Source organism: Bemisia tabaci, chromosome 1 (genome assembly GCF_918797505.1).
Source record: "Bemisia tabaci chromosome 1, PGI_BMITA_v3".
In the NCBI taxonomy this organism is placed as follows: Eukaryota; Metazoa; Arthropoda; class Insecta; order Hemiptera; family Aleyrodidae; genus Bemisia; species Bemisia tabaci.
In genome coordinates this window covers 25,821,865-25,841,997 of record NC_092793.1, presented here as the reverse complement: position 1 = coordinate 25,841,997, position 20,133 = coordinate 25,821,865, and the positions used below count along the sequence as shown (strand labels likewise).

The window sequence follows — 20,133 nt, the reverse complement described above, 5'->3', positions numbered from 1 at the left end:
AATAAACTTGGAGCGGGCTCCTCGAGGGGTGAATGGAAAATTAGGTACGGGCGCGGATTAAAAAAGTCGCTGCCGCGGCTGAAAAGGGGCGCGATGCTTGCATCAATAAATCTCTTATCGAACCCTTAGCCCTGCACGCATTCATATTAACACTTTATAAAAGTGTAGCAAACCGAATTGGACCGTTTCAAAATCACTCTCCGCGCAATTATTATATCTATTTTTATAACCGGACCCTCTCCTCCACTTCACATTAGCCAGCTACGCACAGTGGATCGAGTCAATTAGAGAGGTCGGACATGAATTTGTTTTACTAAAACTGCAAATTTTGATGTTTATTTTATCACATTTTAAATTTCAAGGGGTGCCATCAGAAGAAAATTTTACGAGGAAACTGATAGAACCACTTTTAGAACATCAATGTTTTGTAGGAACGGAGTTATAAGCATTTAAGTTTCCAAATTTTGTCCGACCTCTCCTATTGGCTGGATCCACTGTGCTACGGTTGTTAGAGTGGGCCAATGTTGATTTAATGGAGACTCAGATTCAAATTTAAATGGAATAGCAATTTGCCATGATGTAGTATTATTTATTAGATACAGAGGTTTACCTCTAGTAGAGATTAGAGTGGCTTTTACCTCTAGCCACGAGATGTGAAAGCAGAGAGTTGGATAATTTTATCTTCTTTAGAACATAGTGGGTAAGTTGCGCAAGTCACAGAATCGCGATTTGATTGTCAAAACTTATGGATTACCTAAAAATAATAAGATCCGTCTAAACGACTCATTCCTGCGTCCAACAGTAACGGAGCTACCGCCCTTTGAAAAATAAAGCGTATGACGTCATCTATACCGCGGTAGCGTATACCGTGCTTTCTTCCACCTTATTTTCATCAATCAGTGAAATACACTTTTGCACTGGTTGCTCGACGTTAAACACGGATGAAACCAAGTTGGACCTACTCATCCACTACTATTTTTTTTTTTTTTTTTTTTTTTTTTTTTTATTTTTTTTTTATTTTTTTTTTTTTATTCTACAAAAGAGTTTACAAAGAGTATACAAAATGAAAATTACATGCAAAAATGACAATAAATTGGCAGGGATATTAAGACAAATTTAAGATTCTACAGCAGAAAAAACATGAGGACATTAAGACAGCAGATCAGGCCCAAAAGAGTGTGATAAAATAGAAGACTTTAAATGAAGTCAGCCAATGATTAGAGAGCATGTAGGAAGACTGGAGGTAGTGTAGGTTAAGGCATTAAACAAAGCGTAGAGAGACATTTAGAGCCAGAAAGTAAAGTCTGAGAGAGCTAAGTAAGGACCTTAATTTGATGTAGAAGACTGCCCGGCTGCACCTTTCGGTATATCAACGGGTGATCCACTACTATAGAGCGTGTTCCCTGCTTGTTTTCTTATGCTCCCATGCCTCAATATTATGCAGTCAGAATGCTGAAGCAAGTGAAAATCAAACGTTCTTGATCTATCATTTTGAACGTAGAATCTTTGATTTATTCCGGCAAAATTCGATTGAGCCTGAAACCTCAAGTTTTCTTCACCATCTCGCATATCGACGGTGAAACTACCAAACCACGTATCTCGGTTTGCGACGTCGCAGACTTCCTGTCATACTTTATTTTTTAAATGAAAAACTACTTAACGTCCAGTCTTGAAAATTTCTGTGAATTTTCCTCTTCGTGCGAAGAAAATTCTGTGAAAATTTCAAGGAATGATATTGATTTGGTCTACTTCAAAAAAATAAAATGCGAGCGTAGATTTTTAAACACCGCAAACGAGATACGTGGTTTGGTAGTTTCACCGTCGATATTTTCTTTGAAATATCGCATCAAAAGCAACCCCTAAAAGACAACTCAATTTTGGTGGTTCTCAGTTGCTTAATTACTTCAACCCTCTTTGATTTTCGGGAATAAGCCTCCTTTCATCACTTTCGGGTGGTTTAATCCTGCCGTCTCGTAATTGGGGGTCTGGCTTTTTGGAATTTACGAAACTCAAATTCCTCTCCTTCTTCTCTTTATTTTTGATTCAACATGGCGCAAATTTCGTTTCTTGATTATACTTGTCACTTATCATTTAAGGCATCCAGTGTCACTCAAATCCGTCTTCGTGACAAGTTAATCTTAAGTCGGTGCTGCCAAATCTCATCGTTTACTTAATAATTTTGATCGAACCCTACACGAAGATTAATCTTTTTGAAGAAGTTATACGTTAATATTGAATTCATTCAGATTCTTCGAGTCCTCATCTCTACTCAAAGGCGCTAATCTTGAAACCTTCGCAGCTTTGGCACTCGTACAAGAGAGGTTTCAGATCATTGGTCGAATAACCGGAATTCTAGCTTCTTCACTCAACCAGATCCTTCCTCTCATTTCTGCCTGAGAATATGATAGCTTTAAAGATTGAGGTTGATTCAATCGAAATTCTATCGAATCGATCTGAACAATGAAATCGAACTAGAATTCTGAGAAACTTTCCCGAAAATATTTCATCACGATCAATTTATTCGACAATGCTCCGTATTGTCCGAATGCATTACGTTGGACAAAACTCTAGGTTGTAGTACTTTGATGTAAAAACGACCTTTATAATCCTAACTCTCACTAAGAAAGGTTGATTGCATGGTGGTGGCAACACTGACAGGATTCTTATAGGAAAGAAGCTGTTTCTCTCAATAAAAAATAAATGTATTTTGCCCATGGATCGCTTTTGCTCGTGCGTCCTTATTTTTTAAGTCCATAAATGAAAAAAATCCAAATTATTCACCCCCTCAGTTTTTTTTATTTTTTTTTTTTTATTTTCTTCTAATTAATGCAGAAAATGAAGAATAGCAATGCCTCTTGTAATATATTTGTCAGGGAACACTATATAGGGAAGTGATGATATCGCTAGAAATGGTGTTATTCTACTTTGATTTGTACTCCTTTTTTTTCTTCTTTTCTTTAAACTACACAACCGTCTGCTCAATCACTTACCTACTTGTATTTTCATGGAACAAACTTGTGAGAATTCGTCGATTTCTACCGCAAGGTGAGAAAAAATCAAGGAATGCAGGTCATTCTGAACTTGTTATTTGTCGAATTGGCGAGAGTTTTCAGGATTAATGTGATTCGATCCTTCCGTCTCACTATCTTACGAGTCTTTTCACTCGGCGAGAACTTTCAATGCCCGTGAAAGTTATACGCTCTAAATATTTTCAGCCAACATCTTGCCTCTAAATGAGAGTTCCCAGCGTGAGAGTGGGAAACATTAAAAGGAGAAATTAGCAACAGGTACTGTGTAGTAGGACGCGGATAATATGAAAGTGCTCGAGGCTTTAATTGAAAACCGGCAGAGTCTGGAGAGCAGGAGGGGTTCAGATTCCTTTTTCCACCTTGGGGGAAAAAATCAAAATATCTCGTAGTTTCCACTTACCTGATTCCTTTCGTGCAGATTTTCACTTCTCTATTTCCTGCCTTTTTTATTTATATCTCTCCTGTTTCCACCGCCTCCTCTTCCTCTTCCACCCTTTCTTCCTCCGCCCTTCCTTCTCTTCTTCTTCTTTTTCCTTATTCTTCTTCTCCATCTTCCTATCCTTATTAGTTTCCTCTTAGAATCCCAAAATGATAGTTGCGGAAAGAAAAAAATCGTGCGTTAACCAAAATATACGTGTTCTTGTGTTATTTTTGGCTAATATACTGCCGCGCTAAGGAAAAACGTCGTATGAACATTCGAGACTTGCCTAATTTCCGCTTATAAAGCATTTATTTATGAGGAGTGTTATGTATATTTTCTCCTGAAATTTTTGGACAATTTAGATCCAATAACAAAAAAAAAATCCTCTGAAAAATTGAATGGAAAATGTTCACGAGTTTTCTTGAAAATTTCTTTTAAATCAAAGTAAATTTGGCAACTGACGAAGGTTTATACGGTGTTTTTCCTTAGCATGGCAGTATAGGAAGTATAGCACGAATCATTCCAAATTCTTTGTTGATTTTGGTACAGTTTACATTAATTTCAGCACATAAAACAATAAAAAAATTGAGGATCCCCAGAATAAGTACAGAATATGTTTTATTTTGTGTTCTCTTTCCCCACGTTGACCGAAATCTTCACGTCATTTTTTCTGTTAGTGCACCGCGTCAAAGCATATTGAAGTTACCTCTAACCCTATCTATACTCTGAAAATGTGTTTGAGTCTTTCTTCGTCGAGTTTGAAAATTAGCATAATGGTGCTCCTCAAACTTTTCTGTGCCCGCTATTGGAAAATTAGATAAAGAAAGAATCAGGCAACATTGGTTTTATTATAAAAGTCCAAATGATACACCTTTGCTTTCCATTTCGAAAAATCAAGAATTTTTGCTACTTTCTTTCAAAGCCTCCCTATCGATTGGCTTCTCTGCTTGTTATTGTCTTCAAGCACGATACGCTTCCAGACTAAGCGGATAGAGCGTTCTGATTCTCAGATTATTCGTATAACGAGCTTATTGGATACATTCTACCGTCAAGGGATTCTTAGAACAATGTGATTACTACGCCTCTCCCCGCGGAACTCCTCCGAATCGTATGCAAACAATTTTTGAAAAAACCTCTCACTGGAATTCTTTACTCTAGTCCAACCATCAGTTTTCCTCGAAATCGTACTATAGAATGCCAAAATCCTCTGTAAATTATTTATCTGTGCTGTTAACACTCACGTGCTCATTGATGTCAGGGACACCCCTAACTCCACTTAAACTCAATCCCACCGCCACCGTGCGTGGAAACCGTAGCGGAAATGTACATAACTCCGAAAGAACTGTAATGGGTCTGTTGCAAACTTCATCTAGAGCGAAATAAAGAGTTATTCTTTATAGAACACTAGGGGGCTACGCCCCCTGGCCGCTACGCGGCCCAACCCCCTGAAGGCGCTCCGCGCCATCAATGGGCCGCTTCGCGGCCCTATTTTTACCCTCCCTATCAGTGTTAGTTTTATTTTTCCCCTAAACAATTACTGATTATGAGGTAATCCTTTTAATTTTAAACTTTACTTAAAATTACTTTAAATTTACAGGACGCGTTTTGGTATGATGGCTGCTTGATGAAATATTGCAGTAAAACAATGAAACAATGATAGAAAGGTATAATTTAAGATATCATGAGTCGGGGGGATCCGAACCTACACCGAGATCCTAAGAGGACGCATCGACGTCTTAGACAACTCGGTCACCGCACGACATGAGAAATCAGGTGCGAATCTTGTGTAGATAAGTGTAGAGATGATGCGCAGGCTACACAACTTAATGCGGCATCTCCCTACCACTGCGCATCCTCCGCGCATAGCGGTTAGCAGTACCGGAGCATTCTATAAACTCACTCACTTTTATTAACGTGATTTTAAAAAAAACCTGGGTCCTTTTTCCAAATCCTGATTGATCGGGCCTCATCTAGGGCTATTACCTGTCGATTTACGCAAAAAAATCATGAATTCGGCCGGTAGAACGCTCAAACAACTGATGAAAAAAGTCATATATATTTACATTGTTTAAATGGGTGAATTTCGCAACTTTACCAGGAATATAAAAAAACTGGGCCATATTTTGAAAAATCTGAAAAGAGTTGGCCTTATCTAGAGACAATTGCCGTCGATCTGCGCAAAAAACTCATGAAAATCGGCCCGGTAGAACGCTGGAACTAAGCGTTACCAGTTTCGCAAAATTAGGAGGTCTTGGAGCTTATAGTATAGATAGCTCAAAAATCACGATGAGCGCATCAAGGAAGTCTCAAATACACTCCTAACTCACAATCTGCGCATTGAATTTGCGTTTTTTTAAGCTTCCTGCTTCCAAAACGATACTGCGCACACGTAAATATTTCGTAAGAAAATTCAGCCCTTTTGCACTAGAATGCTACGCAATTTTCAACATGGCCGACACCAACCCGCCAAAAAACACGTGAGACGGTATTTTATCAACCAACGTGTTTATATTTATATTTTCCTTCCGATGATAGAGACCGTACTGTACTTCCTCACGATTTGCAAGCGAAAACGTCAGCCATGTTGAATATTGTGTAGCTGTAGCATCCTATAATGCGCAATGGTTGGATGGAACGACGCCTCTTACGAAATTTCATCCTGTGCCGAAGTATCGTTTTTGAAGCGGGAAGCTTAAAAAAATGCATATTTCTGACGCAGATTGTGAAGTGAGAGTGTATTTTAGACTTCTCAGATGCGATCATCGTAATTTTTTAGCCATTTTTTATAAGAAATAATTCCTCTTTTTGTTCTAGAACAACCCCATTGCTTGAATTTTTGTTTTATTATAAGCTCTCTCTGTCCTTTCTGAAAAATTGGAGAGGAAGGAGAGTGTCAACAAGTCGGCCAAAGTTCTTCACGATATACTTGAACCATCCCTAAGACACATCATTTCTTACTTAGTCCTAAATTATGAATGACTAATTTTCACATGGAAACATTATTTCGACAAGAGCGTGGAAAATTCGTGGCGGCTCAGTTTTAAATATATTTCATCGGAGAATCTCAAAAGTACGAGTGTGGATTCGACGTCAGAAATTGGCGGTGGAATGGGAAGAAGATTAAATTCCTATCAAAACAGGTGGGAAAGTTGCGGCGATGAAAACTTTCGCCGAAGTCAGAACGAAGCAATTTCTGCAACGCCCACCCTCCTCCCCTCGCCCACGGTTGCACACACGCATGAAACGACGAGACACAATTAGATTCGAGTCACGTCTGCCCAATCCAATTCCCCACAACGCCCCCTCCCTCCTCCGCCCCCTCTCAAATTAAGCTCGCAGCTTCTAAATTCCCGTGCAAAAAAGACAATCTCGGAGTCGGATGATTCGGAATTAATATTTTTTTGCCGGCAGGAATTAGCCATCTTAAATTGGATGATATTTTTATCTTAGGACTTTTAAGTGTTCCCCAGCCGGGGAGTCTTCGCTGACGAGATTACCCGACGGAACGTGACTTCATTGACGCCGCACCGAGCTTTTCAAGTGAAAGGAAAAAAAATAACAGGAAAGAGAGGTGCAAAACCGGACATTTACTTGAAAGTCAGTTTTAATAAATTAAAGTTCCGTTCTGCTGAAGTTTTCAATTCAAGCGATCGAAGATCTTTAAGTCAAAGGCAGTCGTGCTCAAAGTTCAAGATGGAAAGCTTCACTTCGGTGCAATACATGGAGGCATGAACAAATTAATTTTCAATGAGCTCATCAAGAAAATTGTCTCGAGCATCTACAGTTAATACGGCCTCGTCTAATTACGATTTCAAACGTGAGAGATATGCAACGCACTTGCTTGACAAAATCCCTCACCGTTTTTGGAAAGGGTCGAGTAGATTTGGGGGAGGGAAGCCCCATACTTCCAAAACTATGACTCCGAATCTTTTTATTAATTTAATTTTCGCCTGGCGATCTACAATCGAAGCGATGGATGCAGTAAGGGCATTTCTTGGTTGCGGTGCCTCAAAATCCCCGCTAACGTCTCATGCACTTTTATCAAGGCAAATGTGTGTAATGTTTTGTAACCATTACCGAATATTCTTTATGATGTTACAATGACAAAAACGCAAAATGTCAGAGAATTCACCCAATAGCTTCCTCTATTTACGTAAATCAGAATTGGAGATTCTGAAACACAGCAACCATGAAATTCTCTACTGAAAAAAAACTCCGGCCGCTGAAGCCGTAATTACGGGCTTTATGGACATACCGTTCGTATTCCGGGCTTAGAGGCCGGAAGTTCCGGTCGTAGCACCCGGAGCAATCGAAGCTGCGGCTCCAGCACCCGGAATTTTCGGCCCCTAAGCCTGGTAGGGACGGTATGTCTCTAAAGCCCTTAACTTGTATTTTCAGTGCATTTCTGCACCCAACGTCTCAATCACGCTCAAGTCCAATTGCAAGGCTATTTTCGGTAACATACTAAATTTCGACCCCGTAAAATAAGTGAGCTCTAGGTGGCAACGATGCTGATGGACTGCTATTTATCCAGTTTGCTTTTGATTTGTTTTGCCCCCTCGATCGGAGTCTCGCGCCGTGAGTACGGGCTCAGCCTTTGAACTGCAGCTCATGTTCCGATGTCAAAATCACACGAGATCAATTAATACTCCCTAAGAAACTTTTTCCACCCCCTCCGCATCTCCGCGCTCTGCATCACCTCCTCCCGTCCCGCGCTCGGAAAAACTGACGCGCTCTAATCAACTCCTGCCCTCCAATTGCCAAATTTGATTCCTTTTAATGATTTTGTACGAATGTATGTTGTCAAGAAGAGACTCGCGCAAATAAGTTCAAAATTTGACTGTACACGAAAAAAAAACAAGCAATTAATGAATAAAATTATATTTTACACGAAGCATTTTTAAGGAGAAGATAGAAGATTAAATAAAATCGTGGCAACTATTCGTATTTGTAAAATTTACAAATAAATATCTTGTCGTATTCGTGTGGCGTTACAGCATACGAATGCATTGTAATACACAGTGTAAAATTTGCAAATATAGCTTTCAATCGTTTTGTGAAGTACACACTTTAGCACGTGCACCCAATGAAACGTCTTGTAAATTTTACAATCGTTTAGTGAATCCCACAAGTTTCCTTGTCATAATTTTTTTTTTTACAAGACGGATCATTAATTTACCATATTTTTGTACTCGGCGATAGGAGCAGACAACATAAAATGGACCAAGTTTATCAGAAAGGAACCAACCCACATTTCCGAAAAAATTGAGTCAAGAATGTTTTTGAGTTCCACTAGTCGTATATTTTATTCTGCCAAAAACTCAAAGTTGAAAAATAAAATTCGTTTATGAAAAGAGGGGTTAAAGTATATTTTCCACATTGAGTCTTATGTATGGAGGAATAAAACTTCAAACCTCTTTTTCTCAGATTCAACTTAATGTGTATTGGTTGCTTTCTGATAAACTCGTTCCAGATCCAAAGCCACTAATCAAAGTCAAACATACTTCCAAAACCCGAGCAGCATTTCAATGCTCACAGTCCCTCATAACATAATTCAGTTCAATTTTTTCTGTATTATTCGGTGTTATTGTGCCATCATATGAAGATTTGAAAGCTATAAGATTTGGAGCATAGAGTAGGAAAGCAAAAAAACACTCATTTCAAATGTGAAAATATGAGAATCCATGGTTTTATTTGGTATTTTTCAGCTTTCAAACCCTCGCTAAATGCACTCAACGATCAGTGAAATTGGCAGGAGTACGTATAAAAGCGATAGTCGACGCTCGGGTCTCTCGTCGATCCACGTCAAGAGAAAAAGGAAACGCCGCGCCACGCGGGCCCGGTACTTTTCTGTCCAACTTTCAACAAAATCTCATTAAGGTTTTTTCCGCTGCGGGGAAAAAAAGTCGAGTGAATATTTTGTGCTTCAATCACTTCTACCTCAACAGCTTGACCTATATTGGCGGATAGTTTCAGCGCTGGTTTTGATGAGGCGTTATGTTGGCCGGTCAACTGCGGCTCGAACGCTGAAACAATGCTTGTCATGTACAAAACGAGTTTTAGCCCCAGCCCGGCGACCGGTGCGCTGAATCTCTTAGGTAAGGCCCCACGAGCACCTGTCAGCCGTAAACCTTCTTCAGCTATCCATTCCGGTTTTTCCAATTAGAATTTCCATAAAAATTCACACGCCATGGCCCTATGAAGCGCACCAAATAAGGAAATTAAATACGAGCTAAGCGGCTCATGCCTTACACATCAATGGCCAAAGTGCGAAACCACGTTTTTCCGTTGCAATGTTTCAAAATTTTCGCTCCTGTTCCATTTTTTCAACACTTTGGCTTGAACTTTATATGTATAGAGTACTCTGCTTCAGTTGAACCAAAAATTGTTTTGAGCAACCAAATCAGTATAACTGACCTAACCAAAAGAAAACCAACCCAAAGTAACCGTAAATACGTAAATTTTTAACTATTTAAAGGGGACCCACAAAAGTGATTGTAGGAAATGATTCTGAGAATGAGTTTATGTATGAGATTACGAAAAACGTTACAGACTGTTCAATCTGGTCGCTTGTTTGTGACGTCCATTGGGCTGATTATTGACATTGATAGGCGGAGCTATAGACAATGACGACACGCTGAAAATAAAGCGATCCTATTGGTGGAAATGGGTGGTTGTAATGGAGAAAGGAGGTAAGTAATAAACTAACGGCAACCCACGAGAGACCATATGGTTAGCCCATCATTCTCCTCTTTAGTATGACAACCCGTTCCAACCAATAGGATCGTTCCATGTTCCCAATGTCTTCTTTGTCTATCGTTTTGTACATAAATTTCAACTACACTTAAAAAAGAAAACTTCGGCCGTGGAAGCCGTAATTGCGGGCAATGGAGACATACCAAATACATGTCCGCGTTCCGGGCCCAGATGAAACTGCCGGGCGCAGCTCTCGGAGCAATCGAAGCTACGGCTCCAGCACCCGGAAGTTTTGGCTTCTGAGCCCGGAACGGACGGTATGTCTATAAAGCCTGTAACCTTTTTTTTCAGTGAATCAGCCCGCAGGCCCGAGATGGAGTTACTCTCCAGCTGTAACGCTGGATGTGCGTCCTTCTCTCAAGACGATCCCTCATTTTTTACGGGACGAGTCCGAGTAGGCTGAAAATTCGGATTCCGGGTGGAATCGCAACTCTCGAAGCCGTTCCTGAAGCACTTAACATTCTGGAGACTTCGAAGACAAATTGTAGATCAGAAAACCCCGTCGAAAAAACGCGGATCGGAACGGTTGGCGAGAGTGATTCGCACATCCAGCGGGCCGTTTGTCCGTCTCGCGCTCGTTTTTCCTCGTCAAGGGCCATTAATAAACAACGAAGGAAGCCGGAGGAAATGCATGCGCCGTTGCAAAACTTCCCCGAAATCCGCACTCAGATCAGCTAGGTGCGGAAATGATCGGGTGGGTTTCGGCAACGGTGGATGGAGTCCGCGACACGCGATTAGGAAGTACATCCCTATTTCTTCGTTTCATCGTCTCTCTGTTCATTTGAGCCTCCGCCGCGCCGCTCTTTGCTTTTCTTCCCTTTCCGCGTACCTTTGCGCTATCAGCCCCGTTCCTCTCTTCCTTGTCACTCAAACAGGAGCCGTGTCAGCGTCGAGCTCAAAAATTGGGCATACTAATGGAGGCACCGGGGCAAGTGTCAGTGTAGGATTCTTCTTCTGAGAGATGTTTCATTTTGAGATGTATCAGTGCAGTGGCTTAGCGCAAAAAGGTCGTAACTAACATTTTTTTGGAATCGTGTTTTTTACATACTCGGTAAGCTTATTTGGGGTGAGGGGGGTTATATGCGTTGAAGAAATGGGTCTGTTGCAAGGTGCGGGGATTTGTGTGGTTGTACTTTGATTAAGGTGATTCGATGGACGCCATATTTTGTGTCAGAACGGCATGCGATATATCGCATCAATTGGTTCCATTTTTTCAGCTACTCATAATTTTCCTCCTTTGAGATCGCGATTCTGTTGTCACGAGACTAAAGCACTCACTCACAATTTTAACAAAGGAATTCAACGTAATAAAGGCGTGTTTTTTTCAGAGAGAAAACATCGCATTCGATACTGATATCGAAACTGCACTGGAATGCGATATTTTCTCTCTAAAAAAACTTCGCCTTTATTACGTTGAATTTTCCTGTTAGAATTGTTGAGTGAGTGCTTTAGTCCCCTGACAATAGAATTGCGATCTCAAAATTCGAAAAAAATGACGAGTAGCTAAAAAAAATGGAATTAATTGATGCGATATATCGCATGCCGTACTGACACAAACTGTGACGTCCATCGAATCACCTTAAGAATTTTATCGACTTATTGACACGTCGAAAGTCGATTCACATTCGGGAATTTTTCTAGGAAGGAGCGAAAGGAGCTTTTTTCGAGGAAAGGAGCTTTTTCTCTTTCGTCGTTTCCCAGACGGAGGAATGTGACTCTATTCCAAGTTGACTCGAAAAATTTAATTTTTTTCATTAAAGTGCCCGTGCAATTTTTGTTCAACATTTTTCTGATTTTTCCACGATATCAAAGGAAAAAACAGTGAAATCTTCAGTTAAAAATGCACATGATTCTCCTAGTAAAAAGGCTATTTGCGAGGGACGTTCGGCAATATTGCGATTTAGTTACGTTTTTTCGTGAATGAAACGACGTTTTGAGACCTCTTCAGGCCAAAATCGTTCAAAAATAATAACGATCCCTGTTCTTCTGTTAGAATACGATTTACTAGGAAATCTGCAACGTTGCAGGTCGAGAAAGTGTTTTTGGTCTCTCATCGTCAATGTATGAAAGACCGAAAACTGGCAGTAGGTGCTCCCATATCAGCATAACAGTTACGGCACCCAATGATACACCAACTCGGAGCTCTGCGTTAATAAGTTGAAAATATCAAAAGTCGATATTGGATACTCTCTGGAGTAAATATTGTGCAAATGGACCGGCTTCCATTGGAGTCCGAAAATATCGAGGGCATTACACCAACCCTCGGTAAATATGTAGCTATATCAACTGATAGCAAAACTCATTACCGGTAAATCCTATCCCACTTCAAACCTCTCACTACAAAGTTCGTTCTGCTGGGTGCTTTCCGGCAAGTCTTTTTCCCTCCACGCTGCAAAGTTGAGCGGAAAAAAAGCTATGCATTGAGAATCTCGCGGAGTTGTTGATAATTTAAAATTGAGGGGCTTGGAGGACAAGGCGCATAAGTGCAGTTCTTGAAAAAGTTGAGGTATTAATGATTTCAAGTAAAATTAGTCTGAATGCATATTCTGTGAAAAATTCGCTCCCAAATTCCAATTTTTAAGCATCAAAAAGTCAATTGTATCTTTCTTTCCAGGATCCATGTAATTTTGAAATTTCAAACGTTTATTTCTCGGAATAACAAAAGTTGACGTTATGCGCCTTGTCCTCCAAACCACTCAATTATACTGTACGAGTTCCAGTGTTGATGCTTTTTTGTCATCACATCTACATTTTTTCCAGTGTAGAGAGTAGTTTTCTTCACGCAGCGAGCAATTTCTTCAGTGCGACAAGAAATTGGCACGTTTTTCGTTGTAATTAATGCAATTATCCGTATTGACATAGTGAAGAATCGCGGCGTAGCCAATTCGTCGGTGTTATTTCAATAAGAACTAAACTATTCTTCGATTAGATTTTTTCTCTATTTCATAACGCTACCAAGATCGCTCCTGAAGAATATCCGGACCTTGTTCAGATGATGTCAGAATATTTACAAAATATCGCCAGATTTTCTTTCGAGATACATGTGGTCATTGCTATAATATTTTGCAAATATTTCAACGTGAATATTTTGAACATCACAAAAATACTTTAAAAGCCCTTGCTTTATACCAGCCTTGAAGATCTCTTTACGAAATCTCGTCAAAATACGTACCTTTTTTTTAAAAAAAAAATTTCCCGAAAAATATTTGTACCGAAAAATTGCATAACTTCTTTCAAAATATTTTCAAAATAATTTGTCTCAACCGGGACAAACAGTCCCCCACATAATTCACATTTTCTACCCCGCGTCTCTGGCAAATTATTCACGCAATGGCAACCCTGGATGGATGATATTAGCCGGAATGATATCTGCGCTTCATAACACCGGCCCGGAAACTCAGTTATTTTGATCATTTCGATTAATCTCGTTTTAAATCAAAAACAGAGGCGAGGCGATAGCTCTGCGGCGCGGAGGAAAAAACCGCATACATCCTCAGGGGTCTCGCCGCGGTTACGCGGTTTTCATCTAGGGGGGCAGCGCCCCCGTCTCCCTTCTCGGCTTCTCCGCTAAAATGCGTGATGAGCGGACTCCCCGCTCCGTCTGCGCCTCTTCAATGCGAAACAGGGTGCGGTTTTTGTCCTGCACATTACCACTACTTATTAATTATTCTAAAATTAGGAGTTGTAGATTTCGCGCGCGTCGTTCCCTCCCCCCTTCTCTCTGCCCCCTCCCTTACCGGGAATAGCGGGCTTTCGCGCCGCTAAATTTGAATTAATCACATTCGCTGTTTGGACAGCGTCGGGCGGAAGAATTCTCAGGCGTATTCTAGCAGACGATTATCGTGGCTCGTGCTGTAATATTGACAGCTGGTGTTCTAACTTTTCCTTCAAAGAGCTTGAACGGAAAATGAGAATTTTTACCCTCACCCCTCTTTCCCGCCGATCCCTGAGATCACTCTCGTGTGCGTAGAGGACGCATTTTTGCCTTTAAAACTGAAATTATTTTTCTTCCAATGGTTTTAAAAAAGTAGGGGGAGGCGGGCGGATGGGTTAATGTGTCATGCAGTCGAAAATAGTTTTTGAACATGTATTGAAAGCTTTTTGACCATATAAGATCAAATTTACGCGAAAAGTGTGCTAGATTTTTTTTAATTCTATCGGAGAACGTTATGGCATTAGTGGATCCAAGGAGGAGCTGGGGGATGTTTGCCCCCCCCCCCCCCCCGAGTGCGCCCGAAATTAAGGAGAAAGAAAGAGGGAAGCGAAAGAGAAAAGAAAGAGACGGCGGAAAGAAGGAGGAATGACGCTCGTATTTGGTAATTATTCATTACGAAATTGACTCAAACTGAATATTAAATGTCTTAAAACTTTGACAATTTCCTCGGGAAGGTCTTTGCGTTCGAAGTGTTTGGATTCGTCTGTGATTGTAACAGCTTTGATAATTTTGTCTACTAAAAGTAGAACTTCAACGATAAAATCCTCTTTTCGCAATCATTTTCGCACCTTACAGAATTTTACGTTTCGATTTTTAGCGAAAAGTCGACGCTTTGATTCTCACCGTAAACCGAGGTACTATTTCATGAAGAAAATATGCGCCCTCCTAAACGTGACAAACTCCATACGGGGTAACTATCAGTTCTCAGGCTGAACGGCCCAGCCGTAGCCTCCCATAGCCGCCATAGCGACTCTCTCAAGTTATCAACACTGGGAAAAAAAACAAAAACAAAAACAAAAAAAAAAAAAACAAAAAAAACAAAAAAAAACAAACAAACACATTGGATCTAGAGTCCAGACTCTTAAAAACATCGACAAGCAAAAATACTCTTGATTCAATCAGATTTAAGCTTAAATCAAGAACCAAGCCTCTTAATTTGAGCGGATTTCCTTTTGATTTAAGCTTAAATCTGATTGAATCAAGAGCCCTTTTTCTTGTCAATGTTTTCAAGAGTCTGGACTCTAGATCCAATGTGTTTTGTTTTTTCTTCCAGTAAACTCTGGACTTTGCTCAGTCAAACGCCCGTAAAACAATCGATTTTTCTTTAAAGACAAGGTGCTTCACTCAGAAATGATTATTTCTACCGGATTTAAATGGAGTGAATGAAACACTGTTGCCAACGATCCCGTTTCCATGTTACGCGTAACTGATCCATTGACCTATTTTCGCGAATGATGAAGATAGGGGTTGATTCAGCGATGTTGAGGAGGAGGTGGACGCTGTGTGTGTGAAATGAGGGAGGCTGCACGCCGTTGCCCTGATTTTGGGGCAGTTTTAATTGACACGTAGTCGCCCAGATGGGGTTGCCTGGAGAGTCGCCCAGGTAATTAAGGGAGTTAGGCACGGGCCGGGTGATGCGGTCAGCCAAATCATGAGTCTGGTTCACGGCCGACTGGGCCAAAATATATGAGTTCGATAAATCAATCGTCGGCAGCCCTCCTTGTTACGTCGCTGCCAATTTTCCCAAGACCTCCGTCAAGTCGAAGGACCGATCGGTTCAACATGTTGACCGCTTTTCCGAAAACTTCACATGAGAACACGCAAAAAAGTCAAAGCTTAAGCTATCAAAAATATGGGAATAAAATTCGGGGTGCATATCACTCAGGATCCTGTATTGCGCTCCAAAAACCGATGTGATATAAGTACGAAGCGGAATCCAATCTGCTTACGGAGTGAGCCCCATCTAAGGAGCGAAGTTCACGCCTTGTTCTTATAACTCGGTTGAGGGTGAGAGGGGATAGGTTACGAAGTGAATTGAACTCCGGATTTTACTCCAAGATTTCTTACAATATGCCTTTGAAAAAAAATGAATAAATAATATAAAGTCAAATACTATCAGAAAACAGAAATTAATATTCATCACATGGTGGATAGTTGGTGAGTATAATTCAGTATGACAAAGTTAATACAAGTATCTGATTTTGTACCCTGGTAGACCTAAGGGATGAAGTTCATATAAATACCGGTCATGTTTACCACGCTGTGGTAGATATCACGCAAAATTATGGTAAATATCTCAGGATTTTGACAATGACGAAGTGTGATTATCGACTATCGATATCAACCCGTTCGAAACTATGGTATAAAGAATCGATTATTTTAGTGTTCGGTGCGAACGCCCTTATAATCGATTCTTTTCCATAGATATAAATGAAGGATCGCGATCTATCGCAAAGCACGACATGCCACAGGATTTTGATTACGTTCGCCCGAAAGTCCATCCGGGTCCGTCTACCAGATTCATTCCTCAAAGAAGGGTTGAAGGGTTCCTTTTAGTGAAATAACGATTCGTCGATCAAGCAAATGTCGCCATATTATGGAAATTGTGTCAAGGATTTTTCATATTTACTGTACTTTTTTTCACTAGCTTTTACATTTCCTTGAACCACAAAAGCTCTCCTCGGAGCTGCAATCACATACTTAGAATCAACTAATTTTATTTATCGCTCAAATTGACCATGCATTTGTTTTTCTTGTTTGTTACAGGCCCTGAAAGCGATGCAGAAGTGATCACTCGGATTTCCTCGTTTGAACAGACGTGTCTCGCGTTGAGTTGGTATACAGTAACGCGTAGTTCAGTCATATTCAACCTTGATTTTTTAGCATTCGCGATCGGATAAAATGCGCGAAAATAAATTGACCGGATAACCGTGTGCAATTTTACAATTCATTGAGCCTGCATTTAAGTTAAACATTCATTGAATGAGTACATCATGCTCTAAAAGGAAAAAATAGTAAGCAAGGTGGACTGCTTTCCATCTCGCATTTTTTCGCGTGTGGCGCAATTTTTCTTTCGCGAGGTGTTATTTATATTGATGGTTACGGGATTTTAGTGATACAATGACGAAAGTACGGTTTTGTGATGAAAATTGCAAAGAGTTACTCGGTCCCTCGCACGCGATAACCGGTTGTGCGGTGTTTTCTAAAGTGTCGCAGGTGATCAATCAGCACTGGATGCTGAGATGAATTCAATCGTGATTTGAAACGGAAAGAAAGTCATGTTAACTTGCTACATTCTCTGCTCTCTCTTTCTTCTGCTAACATTTGGAACCCCAACATCTGCTGGAATAGGTAAGATTTTTAACCTTTTTTTCTTCTCTTGGTTTTTTTGGGATATTCCATGCATTGAAGAAATCTGCCACACACAGTGAGATAACAGGCCAGTTTTGCTAATCGTAGAATTTTCGTTTATTGCTTGAGCTTGATGACCTTTCCTGTCGATGACTGTTCGACGTTTGCGTCGACTTTTTCACGACTTGAAAGATCTTTCTATCCTGTCAGAAAAAACCGTATTAATCGTGCTTTGTCCATCCATTTTCGCTCAAGGAAAGCATGCACTGAAAATACTGAGTCGTTCCGTCTGCTTCAAAACGTTTTTATTGCTCCGGGAGTATTTTTAATTAAGAGCCCGGTGAAGTGTATGAAGCCACGAAAAGCCACTCAAGGAGTGGAAGAGATTTTATGAGGTCCTTAATAAATGTGTACAGAACATTAAATCTTCCCACGTTGCTTCTCTTCAGCTTCAAGTAAACTTTGAGCCTTAAACGTTGAATTTAAGGTTGGATGATTATCAAAGTCTTCATCTTCGAAAGGGAGATTTTGTTACTCACAGATCTGTCGATGTTCTTTCTTTCTTCGAAGGCTCTATTCCTTCGTAACGGTTGCAAATAGTCTTTCTCACAGAATGAGGAAGGTAACAGACCTAGGAGGTGAAACTCTCATGCTATTCCACAAGATCTGAATCGATTTATATTTCATAAAAGGAGTCATAAAATTAAAAGTTTGAAAATCACTTTTTGAGTTAAGACCGTTGACGATTGAGCTTCTCCCTTTTTTTCTGTTTTCTTCGTGCGATAAAATTTACTGTGAAACAATGCCTCTTCAAAATCATCAATCAGTTTTCATTAATCATTTAATTATTATTAGAAGAAGTGACTTCTAAGTGACTGAAGAGCTTTAGCCATTTGTGGTACAAATCATGTTTTATGTGACATTTTTAAGTGTTTAAAAATGCTTTATCTCAATCCCAGTTAAGTAACTTATACCACATTCAATCTACATCCCTCCTGAAAAATTAAAGAGTACGTAACGTTCGCGCGAAGGAAAGGGCACTCAAGGTTTAGGTCCTGATATGAATGAACTTCAAACTCGAAAGTATTAAAATGAGCTCTGGAGTTAATCGTTCTCACGAAGTATACCGTGAGATGAGTTTATCCAAACTGACGAATTTTTCCTGAGTTAAACCGCCGGTAAACGCCTTCAATAACTGTACAGGCAATATGAGCTGCTCAGGAGCACGAATAGTTGCGCGCAATCGTCGTTCCTCTTTTGCCTAATCCCGGCAAGGAGAACATATCAATTCCTCTCCTCAATATGCGTCTCTCATTCTCTCGAGTTCGCCTTCAAACCCGTGATGGCAATATGAGTGGCTTGAGAGCGCGATTAGTTGCGCGCAGTAGTCTTGCCGAGTCCCGGTAATTTAAAAGGAAAACGCATAAATTCCTCTCCTTATTATGTGTCATTCTATCGAGTTCGCCTTCAATAACCGTGATGGCAATATGAGCGGCTTCGGAGCACGAATAGTTGCGCGCAGTTGTAGTCTTGCTCTCCGAATTACGTGTCCCTCTCTCTCTCTCTCTCTCTGTCGAGTGCACCTTCAAAAACTGTGATGACATTATGAGTGGATCGAGAGCACGCTTCACTGGAAAAAAAACACATTGGATCTAGAGTCCAGACTCTTGAAAATATTGACAAGAAAAAATACTCTTGATTCAATCAGATTTTTGCTTAAATCAAAAGGAAATCCGCTCAAATTAAGAGGCTTGGTTCTTGATTTAAGCATAAATCCGATTGAATCAAGATTATTTTTTCTTGTCGATGTTATTAAGAGTCTGGCCTCTAGATTCTATGTGTTTTTTTTTTTTTTCCCCAGTGCATTATGAGTGGATTGTGAGCACGCTTTGTTGCGGGCAGTAGTCTTGCTACTTCCACTGTGTCCCAGCAAGGAACACCACGATAGTCACTCTCGCCCAGCAATAATTTCATCTCAGTTTCCGGGTCGCCACTCCACTCGGCGCCCGCTGATTAAACCCCCCCCCCCCCCATTTTTCGTGTAAACAGCGTTTAAGTTGAAAATCATCCCCCGCATCATTGATCTCAGTGGCTCCCGCAAATCCCGTGCATCCTCAACGGTGGCTGTATCGCCGCAACCCTCAAGCGCTCGAGGCTTGAGGCGCAGCGTGGACGAGCCTTGAGAGGAGGATAAGGTGTAATGCAAAGATTATTAAAAATTAAACTCAGGTGTTAAGGTGTAATGCAAATTTACTTTTCCCGCGCGGGGGAGGGGTGGGCCGGAAGCCGTGTATGCTTCGTGTTTACATTTAGCGCTTAACACGTGGCTAATATCTGTGGGAATGGGGTGGCGACCATTTTCCGGCTTTTCCCGCTTCAGACACGGTTGCCTGTTCAGGCTGAGCCGGGAGACGCCTGAAGGAGGTGTAAGAGTCGTTTTTATTTCGGCTTTTTCGGTAAAAGCGCGTTTTTGATATTTCGACGGCGAAAGTCTGAAATCTTGTAAGTCAATTACAGTGTTTCAGAATTTTCGTTCACATCCTCTCTCATAGAAAAGCAAAGGAACATTTGGCTTTATTTTTACGGAACAAGTGTGACAGGGTGAAGAAAACGCAAAGACATTTTCAATAAATATTGAAGACGTGTTTCTCTATGATTGATGAATTGATAATAATTGAGAAACGTTTTCACATTTTATTCATAAATTTGTATATTTGGACTGCATTTTGTAATTTGGAACCATGAATTCTGGCTCTTCCGGAAAAAACACTTATGTGCATAGGGAAACTAATGGCACATACGTTGTTTTTGAACCTGGGTAGAATTTATAGTTACAAATTGCAAAATGCAATCCATTTAAA

General features: G+C 40.4%; 1 protein-coding gene across 4 annotated transcripts in view; it reads left to right on the top strand.

Annotated features, from left to right (window-relative positions):
- The window catches only part of LOC109041282 (lachesin), a 300,747-nt gene that overhangs the window by 46,288 nt on the left and 234,326 nt on the right, over window positions 1-20,133 (top strand). For all 4 annotated transcript variants that reach the window (XM_072298655.1, XM_072298643.1, XM_019057573.2 and 1 more), the window contains one exon: window positions 16,688-17,272. In XM_072298655.1, coding sequence (XP_072154756.1) covers window positions 17,200-17,272 — 73 coding nt within the window. In that variant the 5' untranslated portion in view covers window positions 16,688-17,199. The remainder of the gene's footprint in view (window positions 1-16,687; window positions 17,273-20,133) is intronic.